Source organism: Silene latifolia, chromosome 5 (genome assembly GCF_048544455.1).
Source record: "Silene latifolia isolate original U9 population chromosome 5, ASM4854445v1, whole genome shotgun sequence".
Classification (NCBI taxonomy): domain Eukaryota; kingdom Viridiplantae; phylum Streptophyta; class Magnoliopsida; order Caryophyllales; family Caryophyllaceae; genus Silene; species Silene latifolia.
The window spans coordinates 66,352,532-66,369,911 of NC_133530.1; the positions used below are offsets into that span (position 1 = coordinate 66,352,532).

Below are 17,380 nucleotides of genomic sequence, written 5' to 3' on the forward strand. Positions count from 1 at the left end.
ATATTCTTTCTACGAAGCCCGATGATTACACCGAGTTGCGCGTAATAGTTTGCTGGTCAATTGTCTTGAATTTCATGGAGGTTAAGGAGAAAGAAGCGCCAGTGATGATGTTCCTTGGGACACAACATATGGTATGATCTGTTTTTCATTGTTCAGTTACTGTAGAATGTTTAATCATTTATCTTCAATTTTATTAACAGTTTTATGGTATTTATAGGAAATCTTTGAAGAGATGCTAGAGCAAGCAGCGGATAGTGATGATGTAACTGACAGCCAGAAAGACAAGGTTGTGCAGTCTTGGTCCCATTTTTTAGGTGAAAATGTTGTAAAACTCGAGATCGATGTGGACCTTGTCTTCATCCCGTTGTCTTTAGAGAAGTACTACTTTTGTGTTTGTGTGAACTTTATGAACGAGAGACGGTTGATGTCTTTGGACCATACGTCACATAAAGATTGGGAAAAATCCGATTTTTACAGACTTGCAAAGATTGCAGTACGTTTTTCTAACTCCTGATCATATACAAATGCTATTTTCAGTCAGAATTATTGTATTGCTGTAACAAAGTTATTGTATTGTTTTAAACTTGTTATTGTATAGTCGTGCTTTCTAATTCTTTCTTTTTTTGTACATGCTGTAGGTTAATTGTTTTTCTGACTTTTTGGAGACAAGGAAAACAGCAAAAGAAGGAGTTGTCATTAACACATTTACATTCGTGAATGTTGATTTTGAATGGAAAGCGACTATCAAGGGTGATAAGGAATCGGGATTTTACACAATGTTTCACATGCTCACATATGAAGGGAAGCACGAGCAAGGATTGTATGTGGTTAACAAGAAATGTGAGAGGATTCCTATATGGCTTGAGATGGTTGCTATTTTGTTGATGTCAGATGTCAACGAGTCAAGAGCATCTCTTTTGGAACAAGTGGGAACTTTCAGGCGGAGTATATCGGAAGTAGAGAAAGAAGTTATAAAATTCAGAAGATTAGGGAAGAAAAGGGTTAAAACAACAGCCGTTACTGGTCCTTCTCGGCGAAACACATAAAAGAACAATTGATTGATTATAGATGGATTTAGCAAACAATTCTAGATGGATTTGTTCGATAATCTAATGTTTAGATAGCTGTTATTGATTGTTTGAACAAATTTGATGTAGCTGTCATTGGTTGACTGAACAAGTTAGTGTTTTTGTAATGCCTTTAAGCTGTTATTGTAATATCTCTAGACAGTTATTCAAATGATCAAATGCAATTATTCTATCAGCCTTCATGTAGCTGATTATTGTAAAGCGTTTGCCCAATTATTTTAAAGCATACCTATGATTATTTTAAAGCTCTCATGTATCTGATTATTGTAAAGCTCTTTCCAAATTATTTTAAAGCATATCCTTGATTATTGTAACAAATTGGCAAGTGCAAAGCATTATCAATCACTGTAAAGCATTATCAAATAAATATATTTATGGAAAAAAATCAGAACGATTGCGAATAAACTCAGCATCAATTATTATAAAGCGTAATTGTGATTATTGTATAGTTTTCACATGATTATTCAGTTATTCAAATGATCAAATGCAATTATTTTAAAGCATACCTCTGATTATTTTAAAGCTCTCATGTATCTGATTATTGTAAAGTTCTTCCCAAATTATTTTAAAGCATATCCTTGATTATTGTAACAAATTGGCAAGTGCAAAGCATTATCAATCACTGTAAAGCATTATCAAATTAATATATTTATGGAAATATATAAAGCATAATTGTGATTATTGTATAGTTTTCACATGATTATTGTAATAGCGCAAGGTATTATTAAATGAACAAAATCAGAACAATTGCAAAAAAATTCAACATCAATTAATGTAAAGCATAACTTTGATTATTGTAAAAGTCTAACACACTTATTGTAAAGTATACCCCTGATTACTTGTAAAAAAGTCTAACACAATTATTTTGCAATCTTGCGGTTATTTGTAAAGCATAATATGGATTATTTTAAAACGTAATCTTGATTATTTTAAAGCGTAATGCATTTTTTCATTTTTCATTCTTCTTCTTCATCTTCATCCTCCATTTCGTTTTCCTCTTCATCTTCTTCCTCCAAAGCATGCTCAACAAACGGATTTGGACAGTTTCTCTTGTCATGGTGTCCCATTTGTTTGCAGTTATTACATAGCCTCTTCGGTTTGCTCGCCTTCTCAATTGCCTTATCCTTGTTTGATTTCATTCTCATGCCGCTTCCTTTGTTTTTTGCAATCTTGGGTGGAAGAACAGTAATATTTGATTTTGCTGAACAACCTAAGAGCATTTCCAGTTCTTGATCCTTTGTCAAGCTCTCTTTGGTTGGATTTATTTTCTCTCGGAATTGTAAAAGCATCAAACTTAGCTCCTTGATTTGATTATCAGGCATCGAGTTAAGAACACTTATTGTTGCATAAAACTCTGACCATACCCTTGATAATTCCAATTTTCTCAAATCAGTGGGATCGTAGTCTTGCAATAACTTTCCATCCAGTCCATACAAAGGCTTTCTATATGATTTCTTCGTCCATCTAGTTTCGATGTCTTGCTCGGTATGCTTTGAGTCCTTTTCCTGATATAATCCATATAATGTGTTTACAAAGGATTCCTTTCCTCTCAAACATCTTGCACGTACATGTTGTTTCCTTTGATTCGTTATTGTGAGCAACCTGCATGCGGTGTAGTTATTTTAAAAGGCAATCATAGTTATTATATAGTTCAACATGAATTATTTTATGCAGACTAGCAATTAACACCAAGGTAGAAGTCCTTCAGTTTTTTTATGTTTAATATAATGTTACAAAGTAGTTTTCACATGATTATTAATTTATTCAAATGATCAAATGCAATTATTTTAAAGCTTTTTATGTAGCTGATTATTGTAAAGCGTTTGCCCAATTATTGTAAAGCATACCTCTGATTATTTTAAAGCTCTCATGTATCTGATTATTGTAAAGCTCTTCCCCAATTATTTTAAAGCATATCCTTGATTATTGTAACAAATTGGCAAGTGTAAAGCATTATCAATTCATCAAAGCATTATCAAATTAATATATTTATGGAAAAAAATCAGAACAATTGCAAATAAACTCTACATCAATTATTGTAAAGCATAATTGTGATTATTGTATAGTTTTCACATGATTATTGTAATGGTAAAAGACGGTTATTGTATTCTTTTATCACAGTTATTGTATGTTAAAGTAAAAAGACAGTTATGTTTATAAAATTGAATAACCTGAAATACTCTATGCTTCCTGTAGGCATCTTCAACATTTATAATGTGCATGTTTCCTTGCTCAGAAAACCCAACAACGGCACACGAACAGGGAGCCATTTGCACTTGCTCTTGGAACTCATAGAAAACAGTATGTGTGTAGATTTTAGAGGCATGTTTTTCAATCATTGTCTTAGAAGAAACCTGTGGCAATGTGCTGTCACTTGCAGCATCAAGAAATCTGTGATTATAGCGTTGTTGTTCCATTGCACTCTGAAAACGCAACCAAAATTCTACAAGTGTGCCGTCTATGCTCTCAAATCTTTTGAAATAACTGTTTTGACTCTCTGATCTTTGTGTAGTCTTCAAAAGGCAGCCTAAAGGCAAATCCCTAAAGTATGCAGGTATCCATTTGTGCCTTTTGCCATACATGTATGTCAACCAAGTATTATCATTCAACTCAAAGTCATTAATCACTTGAGTCCATTTTTCTTCAAACTCAATGGGTTCCAAGTCAGTATCCCAAACAACTCCGCATATCCGCTCAACAAAGTCAGTCTCCTTACAAATCTGTGACTCAACTTTATCGGTAAGTTTTTTCATTATATGCCACATGCAGTAGCGATGTCTTGCTTGCTTGAATACAGAACGCACCCCGAGTTTAATTGCCGGATCTTGATCAGTAAGAATGCACTGAGGTTCCTTGTTGCCCATACAATCAAGGAACTTCTTAAGCACCCAAATGAATGACCCATCGTTCTCATGATCGACAAGTGCAGCAGCAAAAGTCACTGATTTTTTGTGGTTGTCAACACCAGTGAATGGGGTGAAGGCCATGCGGTACTTGTTAGTACCGTAAGTAGGATCAAAGGTGATGGTGTCCCCAAACAAGGAATAATTCATTCTTGCTTGTGCATCTGCCCAAAAGAGTTTAGCCAAACAATTATCCTCATCAACTTGGTAAGCATAGTAAAAGCCATCTTGCGATTGAGAAAGCGCCTTTAAATAATCGAGAATCATGTCAGCATCATTCTCACCTATATAACATTTAATATTTCTTTTGAAGTTCTTGAAATCATTGAGAGATGCACCAATGTTTGCATACCCATTTGATTGTTCCGCCAGAATTCTAAAAGTCTTGGTAGCCCCGATGTTGAGTTTACAATTGTTAACAATTTATCGCTTCATGTAAAGGTTAAGTGTTCTTACGTTTTTCTGGAATTCCCGTTCTTTGAGTGAGCAGAGCTTGTGATTATGACCTTCATAAAATGTATCAATAGCATACCCTATTAGCTCCTTAAGGTCATTGAATACAGCACAAAACCGTATTTTTGCCTTGCAACCAAATCTTGTTATTTTTGTTTTCTTTGGCTCTCTGAGACCTTTTCCTCTTTTTTTCTCTTCTGTGTTTTCAAATTCAACAACAGGTTTGAGTTTTTTGCGATCCTCTTTGAATCCATGTCTGTTGCAGACCATTGATTTTTTGTCTATCAAACCATCACGGAATCTTGTTTGTGTGTACTTCCTTGGTATGAAACCACAAGCCACAGCATATAAATTGTAAAACTCTATTGCCTCCTCCAGCTTTACAAACATTAACCCCAGAGCAGGTTTGAAACCATTTTCTACCATCCTATTCCACTCCTCACTACCACCTGGAGTATATCTCAATCCCAGATTATGGATAGTATTTTCTCCTGTTTGACGCAACAAAAGAGGTGTAGAAAAAGTTGTTGCATTGGTAGTATTAATTTCAATGCCTGGAAACATTAAAACAAGAGAACTGTTATGGTATTATTAATTTCAATATCTTAGATTCTATACAAAACAAAACAATACAACCTCTGCAGCAGCAGTTATTTTAACGTTATATTTCAGTTATTGTATTATACAAATACAATTATTCTATCAGAGAGGGGAGTGTTTTAATGAAATTGGTAGCCTAGTCCACTACAATACACACACAGTTATTTTAATGTAGTATTAAAGTTATTTCATTATTAAAGAGTAGTTATTGTAAGGATTTTTTGGTCAGATCCTATAAAGTAGTATTTATTATGAAAAAAACAATCTCTGCAGCAGCAATTATTTTAACGTTATAATGCAGTTATTGTATTATACAAATGCAGTTATTCTATCAGAGAGGGGAGGGTTTTAGTGAAATTGGTAGCCTAGTCCACCACAACGCACATACAGTTATTTTAATGTAGTATTAAAGTTATTTCATTATTAAAGAATAGTTATTGTAAGGATTTTTTTGTCAGATCCTATAAAATAGTATTTATTATGAAAAAACAATCTCTGTTTCAGCAATTATTTTAACGTTATAATGCAGTTATTGTATTATACAAATGCAATTATTCTATCAGAGGGGGAAAGGGTTTTAGTGAAATTGGTAGCCTAGTCCACCACAATGCACACACAGTTATTTTAATGTAATATCAAAGTTATTTCATTATTAAAGAGTAGTTATTGTAAGGATTTTTTTGTCAGTTCCTATAAAGTAGTATTTATTAGGAAAAAACAATCTCTGTTTCAGCAATTATTTTAACGTTATAATGCAGTTATTGTATTATACAAATGCAATTATTCTATCAGTTCCTATAAAGTAGTATTAATGCAGTTATTTTAATGTAATAACAAAGTTATTTTAATACTGTAAGGCAGTTATTGTATTATTGTAATCCAATTATTCAAATACTAGATATTGAATGATATCATGAATGAAAACCTACATGCAATTACAGTTAAACTTTACATGCAATTACTGTTATGAAAACAATATGAAAACAACTTACATGCATTCAAGAATTTGAACAAAAAACTTATCAACGTAATAACAACAGTTTTTATATCAACATTATGTCACAAATTTATACCCAATTCATCGTTGTTTGATTATCAAGCATTATTATCAATCATAGTAAGCGTTTGATAAATCAATTCAGCATCGTTGAAGTGAATTTTATTAGAAAAACACGTAAATTAAGGCAGTAATTTGTTATTTGATTCAATTATCTGAAATTATTCGATTATTAATTCGAGAAATAGGGAAGAAATATCAATACCTTGGTTAATTTGAAGAATTAGGGTTTTCGGAGAATTGTGGATCAAATTTCGAAAAATTGATGAACAAATTGATAGTTTTAATTGAAAGAATCAAAATAATGAACGAATTATTGATCAAATTTGAAGAACTGATGAATTTCTTGATCAAATTTTTTGATCAAAATTTGAAGAACTGATGAAAAAAATTCGCTTGATTTTTTTGATGAAACAGAGTGTTTATCAGTAGAGAGAGAAAGGGGGAGAAAGAGAGAGAAAGCGCTGGCAGATTATGACGGCTAAATTTTTGATAATTGGGTTTTGTCAACTCATTTGCTTATATATGCGGGGGAAACTCACGAAAAGTGGCAAACTCACCGGATCTTGCCTCTATATATATATATATATATATATATACTTGGCCACTCATCTCTAATATAATCTAATGACTGAGATTCACCCAACTCACAACTCACCATAAGAACCAAAATCTCTAATATAATCTAATGACTGAGAATCACCCAACTCACAACTCACCATAAGAACCAAAATCACCAAATCTCAGTCATTAGATTATATTAGAGATTGGTGGCCAAGATCAAATCTTACATGTCATATAAAACCATTGTCATTTACTTATTTTCTTTTTTTTCTATGTTACTTTTTTTTTTTTACTTTAATTTTTTTTCTCTTTTTTTTTACCTCGTGTTATTATGCTTTTTTTTTACCACTTTGATTTTTGTTTTCTCTTATGTTTTTCTTTAATTTACTCATTATGTTACCTTTTTTTCTTTTTCTTTTTGTACCGGATTTTTTTTTACTTGAAATTTTTTTTACTTGAATTTTTTTTACCTCGTGTTATTATGCTATTATTATAAGACTTTGATTTTTTTTTCTTTTTTTTTACCACGTGTTGTATTGTGCTGTTATTCTACTGTTATTCTGCTGTTATTCCGGTGTCACTTTGATTTTTTTACTACTTTAATTTTTTTTACTATTTGATTTTTTTACTGCATGTTATTGTGCTGTTATTCTGGTGTTATTGTGATGTTATTCCGGTGCCACTTTGATTTTTTTTACGACTTTGATTTTTTTTTCGTATTTTTTTTACCACGTGTTATTGTCTTTGTTATTCTCTCGTTATTCGCTGTTATTGTGATGTTATTCCGGTGTCACTTTGATTTTTTTTACTACTTTGATTTTTTTTCTCTTTTTCTTTTTGTTCTCGACGTATTATTGTCTTTGTTATTCTCTTGTTATTCGGTGTTATTGTGATGTTATTAGGTGTCACTTAGATTTTTTTACTACTTTGATTTTTTTACTCTTTTTGTTCCATTTGTTATTGTGCTATTATTCTACTGTTATTCTGGTGTTATTGTGATGTTATTCCGGTATCACTTTAATTTATTTTACTCTTTTTTTGTCCCGTGTTATTGTGCTATTATTGTAGTGTTATTGTGACGGATAGTATCTTCAGCTTGTGATGGATAGTGTCCGTCATAGGTAAGACTTATTGTAATTCTATACTCTATAGCTATTACTCTATTAGCTTAATAAGAGACATTCCATACAAAAATTTAAAATTCAAGATTAAGCAAATATCCCTTTGAAATTACATTTCTAACTCCGCTTTTGTTTGTATAGATACGAATTATATAAGCAGGATGCGAACCACAAAAAGTGAAAATTAGATTTCTTTTTTCTGCCTCTTTTGACTTGTCTTCATAGGTTCAACGATTATAACAACCGTTGCTACTTTTCCAAGGATGCCAAGTGAAAAAGTACACCAGCTTTCATCTATTGCAACAAGTATTATAAGTTTCTGCAATTTCAGGCCTTTCAAGCCATTCCAAAATGAGGTTGTATCCACAACTTTCTTTCCTGGGACTTGAACTTCTAAGACCTGTACCGTGACCATTCAATCCGGACATCCGGTCACATAATTGAAAACCAGGAAGCTTATTCATGGACAGATGGAGTACCATGATAAAAGGAACCTAAAGTATTACCTCCAATTCAGTCTCTTTGTCACATGGAAAGATCAATGCACCATTCCTGAAAGTTACAACATCTTCCTCAGCAGTCCGAATGCTGGCAGCATTGGAAACTCTGGTCGTGATGATTTTAAGATCTACGATTTTCTTTGCAACATTTGCGGTGTCCATAGCTTGAACCCTGACTCGAGTTCACAAAAAATGCGAGGTTCGCAAAATAAAATATCAACTTTAGAGCTCAAAATCTCACTCTTTTATTTTAAATCCGGTCTTCCACTTCTAATTACTCACATAGTCACACTGTCACAGCCTAATAGTAAATTTATGGCTGCATTGGCTGAAAACAATCAAAATGGAAGGGGGGGATGTTTAGCATTAGTGACATGACAGAAAAGGTAGCAACTTCAGTTCCTGAAGAATAATGTCTGCCCAATCTACACTAGATAGTGGTCAAAACGACAAAGAAACTGATCTACAATGTCAAAGGGAAAATGTAGAGAGAGTGGGAATACACGTATAACTCAGCTGGAGTTTCTTCAGGAATAACATCATCATCCCCTATAACATTTTTACCAAGCATGTCCAAAAGTCACCAAAGTCGGATTAAGCTTGAAGTTCTTCATCATCTTAGAAAATATTAAATTGCTCAAATTAAGATTGAGGATCACTATGATGGGAAAGGGGGTAAAAGGCAATATTAAATTGCTCAAATGATAGCCATGATTCTTCTTGAGCAATCTGCACAAAACATGAACATTACTCTCGTTGACAATCCCTAAAATAACAATTTTACAATCAAACAATGAAAATCGTAACAAACAATTAACAATTCAATAGTAGTAACATACACAAATTCGAAAATCAAATTACTGAAATCAACAAAGTCGAATAATCAATCAATTACACAATAATAATCATAAATTCAAGTAATGCAGATGAAGAAGTAGATTGAATGAATGAAATTAATTGTAAATTAATCGCAAATTAAGGAGTACTTGAGAAGATCGAGGAGGAATTAGATAATACCTAGAAATTGCGAGTGAGATTTGTCTGACAAGGAAGGGGAGAAAGAAAGAAAGATCAAAATGTCGATGAATGATGTGCGAGTGCTTTTTTTTTTTTTTTTTTATTATTAGATCCAATCTTAAGCGTTTATTTGTGTTGATCTCAGCCCTTGGTTTCCTTTGATCTAGTGGTTGAGATTTTTCAAACTCACAACTCACCGTAAGAACCAAACTCACGAGATCCCGCCTCTCTCTCTCTCTCTCTCTCTCTCTCTCTCTCTCTCTCTCTCTCTCTCTCTCTCTCTCTCTCTCTCTCTCTCTCTCTCTCTATATATATATATATATATATATATATATATATATATATATATATATATATATATATATATATATATATAGGATCTTGTGCGAACTTATGAACTAATTTTCGGCTCTTAGATCAAATTAATCACAAGCTTAAATTAAACTCCTCGTCACTACTCCTCTTCCTTCAAACGTATTCCCAAACCTCTAACCTCCCTCACCTTTATCCACCACCATTACCACCTGTCTTTACCGTCGCCGGAGCTGCGTCATTATCTTGAATCCAATAATCGCTACTCCACCGTCAGTCGAATTGCTTTTTGTCACTACACAACCGCAATTACGCATAAGTTCGGTCAAAATTGGATTTATTTGGCTCAAAATCTTACAAAAATGTCATTAATTTGGTTAGTTATTTTAAATTCTTTTCAAATTTTCATAGATCTATGATTTAGACCACAACTTTTTTTTTAAATAAATGAGATGTATAGTGGTTAAGGCGCGTGACCAATCCTTTTGGTGGTGCGAGGCTAAGTTGAATGGGATTTAAGGTGGTGTGTGATATTTGACGGAGTTTGGGGATGTGGTGGAGCGAGGATGTTGTTAGGTGGTGGTTATGTGGTAGTCGTGGGGATGAAGTTGGGTGGTCCTGGCCGGAGGTGTGTACGGTGTTGCGGATCGAGTTCATTGTCGTATAAGTTCACGGAGATGGTCCTGGGGTCGGCTTCTATAGACTCGATTGGAGACTATATTTGCTATTAGGAGAAGGTTACAGGTATTGTTAACCCCATTCTTGGTGTGGGCAGAGGAGCTTGGGATAAACCGAGTGCGGGCTTGATTAAATTAAATATTGATGCTGCTATCTTTGTCGTGGATGATGTTGGTCTGGGATTTGTTTGCAGGGATGATGCAGGGAAGGCCATTCTTGCGGGGTGTAAGCTAGAATGGGGTTTTCATAATTTTCATGTTTCTGCATTTGAGAGCATGGGTTCTCATAATTTTCATGTTTTCAGCTGCTCTTTTCAGGATTTCGTCTTCTGAGACTGATTTCTTTGTTGCCAACAAAAAATACTCATGAAAGAGAAAGTTTGACATATGTGAGTTTGCCTCAAAGTTTCAATCTGTGTTTGTATTTTTTAGTCGAGTTTTTGGTTATTGTAGAAAAATTGTTGTGGTGTTTGAGTTTTGCTACTCATTCTATCTTGTTTATTTGTTATCTCTATCTAATTGACCCTTTAATGGTTGCCCTTCTAGAGTTTCAATATCGAATGATTATCACTAGATCATGTCTTGTTGAATGGTTCATCAATCTTGAATAAAAAGGGAGCCTTGTCAAAAATTTCTCAGTTGATTTGGTTGAATCTTGTATTTTGAGCAAGGCTTATGAGTTCCTTGCTCATTTAGCTCATTATTTTCTGATGAACATTTATTTGCTTATGCTGAGACTAGTAATTCTGATGTGCCTGATTCATTTAAACTACCGAGTACAAAACACAAGATTAGATTAAACCCTTGACAATTCACAATGCATAGGGACATTTTTACTTATAAATTTGAAGCATGTAGATCGTACCAGCATAGAAGTGTTGTCCCAATGAAGAAAAGTGGTAGGACAATAATAAATTTAATAGTACTGAATTTACAGACTTTCTAATTGTTGTTTTGTATCTGCTACTAAAAGATGGACCAGGTAGTGGTAGGGAGTGAATTGAACTTCGAAATGCTTAAACTTCAGAGCATTCAAGTGGTGGAATTAGAATCATATCACTTTATATCGATTGTGTCTTTTCTTCATGCTGCAAATTGTAATTTGACGAATTTGCTTTACTGTTATATTGCGTTTCAGGTCTTCCATTGCTTTGGTCAGTATTTTTGCTTGCACTTTGAAGCATTCCAGCTTGGTATGGCTCCCGTTTATATGGCATTTCTTCGGTTCATGGGTGATGAGAGTGAAGCTCGAAAGTATAATCACAGGTTAGAGGTGGGTGAATATGGGAGAAAATTAACATGGGATGGACCTCCAAGAAGCATTCGAGACAGTCACCGAAAAGTGGGAGACAGCAACGATGGTCTTATTATCCAACGCAATTTGGCGCTTTTCTTCTCCGGAGGGGACATGAAGAAGCTTAAGCTCCGCGTTACTGGCAGAATATCCTAGGGGGACCACAACTCTGATTCCGGGACTAGTTTCTGAAATGGTTTATATTACTCTAGGACTCTAGCTACACAAATTAGCAGCCCAGATACACATGCTATTACTAGCAGATACACAAGTCGATTTGTGTATCCGGTAGCAATACAATGTGTATTTGGTAGTAATTCCATATGTATCTGAGGTAGTAATTCCATATGTATCTCAGCCTTGGTTCGACTGTGGCGGTCGACACCGGTCCAATGATGCCTTCTTCATCCCCGTGGAACTGTCTTGCTAACGTCCTAGGACCTACAAATACGTACACAACGTTAGTTCCAAGTACATAAGAAATGGGTTGACATATATGTGAAGTGCATTAAAACCAGTCAAAATAAGCATTAAAAATCAAAACAATGTTGACAACCATAAACAATGTTAACTAAAACTAATTAAGTCGCTAAATTCATGGACTAAAGAAAGTGATTATGGGCATTCATCATTTTCTATTAATTTAGCAACAAAAAAATAAACAAAGATTTGGGATTGAGTGAACTAAGCTAGATATGGATCGATGTACATTGTGATGCTTAAATGACATTGAAACTACTTATTTAGGTCGAACGCGGTCTTATATAAGAACTTTGTTAAATACTCCCTCCATTATTTTATATATGACTTTTTTGTTTTACGAGATAAGCCTTTGACTTTCAATTATATTAAAATATACTCTAGAAAAAATTATGAAAATTATATCATTAGATTCGTCATAAAATTTGCTTTCAAAAGAGTATACATTTCATATTATTAACTTATATATTTTGAGAGATATTGAAGAGATTACGTAACTATTTTTTAATTAAAGATGTGTCATTATGTTTAATTTAGTAGATTCGTTTTATACAAAAACCAAGTCTAGAATGCTAGATACGCTCGTTTAAGTTACTAGATACATATCTCTAGTTAGCTAGATACACTCCTTTAAGTTTCTAGATACACATCTTTAGTTAGCTAGATACACTGCTATAAGTTGCTACATACTTACCTCTAGCTAGTTAGATACATTCCTTTAAGTTTCTAGATACATATCTTTAGCTAGCTAGATACACTCTTATAAGTTGTTAGATACATGCCTCTAGCTAGCTAGCTACACTTCTTTAAGTTTCTAGCACATACCTATAGTTATCTAGACACACTTATTTATGTTTCTAGATTCATACTTCTACTTAAGGATTAAATTAGGTGGCTAGATACACAGCAAAATCCCATTCATTGTCTTTGTTAATTGGTTATGCATATTCATTTATATTTCGCTCATACTTGACCAGGATGAGGTACGTCGCGATAATGATAAATTAATTTGAGTAAAAGGATATATGCGTGTACTAAATGACCTTTCACAAAATATTGTCTTGGTAATAATATTGTCACATTCGCTCATAGACAACCCTCCCTTTTTATGGTTAGTTTTGTCGTTGACCCCGTCTTTATTTTATTCTTTGTTAAATGAAAAGAGTATATATCAAAGTGAAATTAATAACTTTCATTTTACATTGCTAGATAGTAGATACACATCTCTGACAAGCTAGATACACTCCTTTACCTTGCTAGATAGTAGATACACATCTCTGGCAAGCTAAAGACACTCCTTTACCTTAGTAGATACACTTCTTTACGGTGCTAGATACACATCTCTGACAAGTTAGATACACTCCTTTACCTTGCTAGATACGCATCTGTACTAAGCTAGATACACTTTTTACCTTACTAGATACGCATCTCTATCATGTTATTAGTAAAAAATAAAGAATTAAAACTCCAACAGTCTAACCGCAAGGAATTATTGTTGTTTACATGACTACTATGAAAAAATGAAAATAAGAAGCGAGGAAGAGTCCTATAAAAAGCAGATAATTTTGTAGTAGTAAAACTATACGGAGAAATATAGGTTTGATACATGTTCATTTATTCATTAAATGGCCTCGTGCAAAAAATAAAATATGGAACAATTTCACGATAATTTTCATTTGACCGACTTAATTAAGAATTTTCATATAAACTAAGTGAGTGTGAGACACAGTTACTATGATATTATCATTGTTGGTTTTTTTGTCCAGTAGTCTGCAAACTTAAGAATTCTCTGTGACTACCAGTAGATTCAAGCAAGATTGATATTTTTGACTTAATTAATTCTTCTGGTAAAAGTGAGTTTGAATTGGTATTATAACAGAGTAATAAATGAAGTTTGGTACCACCAACAATATCATTAAACAATACTTCTTCGACATATAAAACTTCTCACCAATTGTTGTTTTATTCCATCCTTTTCAAACCAAAATAACAAACATCTTTCTCAGCAAATATCCACTTTTACATATATCTTACTCACATTAAATTCGCGATTTTATTGATGGCATAAATATGTTCCATCTGAAACTCTACACAACGTGTATTATAGCGACTAGCTTTGGCATAACCAAGAATTCATTTCATGACATACTATATCTTTGTCAAGCTTACAAATTTCTGCCCCAACGGTCACATGCAGTAGGCTTAGTTGAAGCTGATGTTTAGGTTTCTCTTTTGCGAGCCTTCTGCAGATCATACTCAAAGACTTCCGCTAGTGCCTCCGCTCCGTGTTTAAGCTCTTTCGAATCGCAATGATTGGAAATATAACAGATTTCTTGAGTACGAGTTTAGAGGAAACAACTCATGTTCGGCACCCTTCTACGTAAAAGCAACTAATTATGCACAAGAAGAACATTGTAAATCTGTTGATCATTCCGAAACATTTCTTTCAAATTGTTGTGCAACTAATTAATGCACAGTAAGAACACTGCACGTCAGCACGTATTATCCATCATAAGTGAATGATGTTGTTCTATTTGGAATTCTGGAAACTTGTTGATCTCCAGCAATATATAATAGGAAGAAGGAAAAACTATAATAGGCAATATTGCTGAATTTGAGACAAGATAATTCACATATATGCCAAAATGACCAAGGTCATTTGTGGTAGTCGTTAGTGAGATCAAGACCGAAACCAAGATTTAATACCATGGGAATACTGATAACATTCAGTCGACTCATTTCTTTCAAAATGTTTCTCATTATTAAGAAACCGGACCTTAGCCGACTACGCTTTCCTTACCAACCTTTCTCAAGTGACATAGTTAGACTGAGAATTATAAAGCATATAATATCTTTGCATATAGAATGAGAATAATAAAACATATCCATGACAAGAACGAATGATGCAACTAACCTTATTGAAAGTAGAGGAGTTAACCGTATGATTGTGTGGTGGGTAGGCTTAGCAAGAACCCCTCTCTCCTTTAACTTGAGGCAATTGTCATAAGTCAAAGAAACGGGTGAGCATTCTTTGTTGAGCTCCACGTATTTCTTTTTATGAACTCGGGAAATGACTCTTAACCTCGACAAAGAATCGCCTTAGCTCCACTCCGGACTTAGGACCTAGATGAAACACAGATATACAATAAATAGATAAAACCACAGTTGACATCCAAGATTCAACACAAATAAGGTAATATGTTCCTTATTTGCAAGTTTGGAATACGTGATTTTTAGAGTCACTCGGTATAATTTAAGCAACTCTAGATCTATAGTTCGTCCCCTTCATACACGACTGAGCAAGGGTTGAAGTACATGGGGACAATCTCAATTCAACGAACCAGCAGAAGCATCGCAACCCTGCACTCCACTGGTCGGCACATCCTCTACAAGCCTTCGACCACCATCGAGCAGCCCAGCGTCAGAGGCAGTGTCTCAACGCGGTGACCACTTGAATAACCATAAACGCTTTTGATTCGAAGCCTACATTACCTAGATACACATATTACTTATTCCAGATACACATATTTATGCATTCAGATACACTTGTCACTTTGTGTATCTGGTAGTATGCCTTCATGTATCTGGCGACACATTTTATGTATCCAATTAAATAGCACGACCAACCCCACTCCTTCACTAACACAAAAATACCACACTCACCACCCCTCGTCTTCAACCCGACAACCACCAGTTTTCACCAATAGCAATAACCACTACCTTATTATCCAACCACCAGCATGCCTAGCCGGAATTCCTAAACTAATAACCTTACCGGTCATCCAAAAAGCCATCACCGGCTCCATTTATTTTTGTCAAAACCTAATGTAAGGCAAAAAGGATGTAAAAATAATAAATCTGGATGGCTTGGACCATCACAGCAAGCCAGCAACACCAACATTCGACCCACCTGCTAAATCATAAATCTGCAACCATCACCATTTGAATAGTCCGGTGAACAAAAACGATATCCAACAATCTCCTATCCGGATGTCATACCTTCTGAATATGCACATGTATCCAGAGTAATATATAAGTGTATCTAGAAGTACTAATCTATGTATCCACATACCATCACCATCGAACCCATGACTCATCACCACACATGACTAGTCCACCACCGCCTCTGCTTACTCCCACGACCACCACCACGCACAGCCACCTACTGCCCACATTGTCGTCACCACACACCGACAAGACCACCCGAGTGACTGTCACAATTTTATGACTCATTGTCGCTGAATAAATCAGATAGCCTCAGATATGATAGAGCACATGTAATACCCCAATTATTTTAGTCTTTTATTTGGCTAATTTGTTTTATACTCTAATATTATATTTTATAAAAAAAAAAAAAAAAAAAAAGAATTATTTAGACAGAACTCCACCGCCGGATCATTTTCTCATATATGTCATCCTTCATTTTTTTTTCTTTCTTTTCCTTCAATTTCTTTCACCATAACTCCCATAAGGACTATTTACTTACTATATTTCTGCTGGCCATCTTCGGTCTCGACTTCTTACCACACGGATGTATGTTTCCTTTTTCTTTAGTTCTATTACCTAATTAATTTAGGGTTGTTTATTGAAATAAAAGCAAGATGAATTATTGTTGTATGCTACAAAACGATAATTAGTTTGGAAGTATTATATAATTACTGTTTTCATTATATACAAAGTAGAATATGAAGTATATATTTATGTTCTTGATTGAATTATTTTACTTGTGAGACGGGTTGGATTAAGAAGTTTGTAAACTTTAGGTAATTGAAAGGTATAAGATATGTATGATGGTAATAAATCTGAGTTAGTCGGTATGAGTGCTATTGATATGGTCATTTAAGCGAGAAAAAGCAAGAATTATAGGAGTTGTTATTGTGGATGATGGGATTATAATCAAAGATCAAAGCTTTAGAATGATGTCAATTCATGGTGACATGTTATGTTGCTTTATTAAGAATAACGTTAGTGTCGCGGTTAAGGTTGATGATTGTATTTGGCCTTCTGTTGGTAAGCCTAATGTTAATTATTTTGAGATTATGGTTGTAATCTATATTATATGCAGAATGAGTAATTTTATTTGTGTTATTAGTAAGATTAGATGGTTGTAGTCAAGTTTGATAAATTAAGCAAACAAGGAGTTGGTTTACTAGATTATGTGTACCATGTCTGCAATCATCCTTCTCCTGCAAACTTGGTTTTCTTGTCCACCACTTTCTTTTATTTCAACTTCCCATCCTCTTTAGTAGATTCATTATTTATATATCTTCAATTCCAAGTGAACATGTTGCACTCTCCATTAATTTGATCAGTT

The 17,380-nt window shown here is 34.0% G+C and overlaps 1 protein-coding gene and 1 long non-coding RNA gene across 2 annotated transcripts; one reads left to right on the forward strand and one right to left on the reverse strand.

Moving 5' to 3' along the window:
* Positions 1–1,426: 1,426 nt before the first annotated feature.
* LOC141655461 (protein FAR1-RELATED SEQUENCE 5-like) lies at positions 1,427–8,448 on the reverse strand. The gene is made up of 6 exons (XM_074462540.1): positions 8,293–8,448; positions 8,069–8,186; positions 4,448–4,998; positions 3,260–4,237; positions 2,121–2,593; positions 1,427–1,433 (listed from the first exon to the last, which is right to left on the reverse strand). The coding sequence occupies exons 1-6, from the start codon at positions 8,446–8,448 to the stop codon at positions 1,427–1,429; spliced, it is 2,283 nt and encodes a 760-aa protein (XP_074318641.1).
* Positions 8,449–9,906: 1,458 nt separating this feature from the next.
* On the forward strand, positions 9,907–11,979 carry LOC141656135 (uncharacterized). The gene is made up of 2 exons (XR_012548373.1): positions 9,907–9,991; positions 10,598–11,979. It is a non-coding gene; the product is annotated as an uncharacterized LOC141656135 (long non-coding RNA).
* Positions 11,980–17,380: the final 5,401 nt, after the last annotated feature.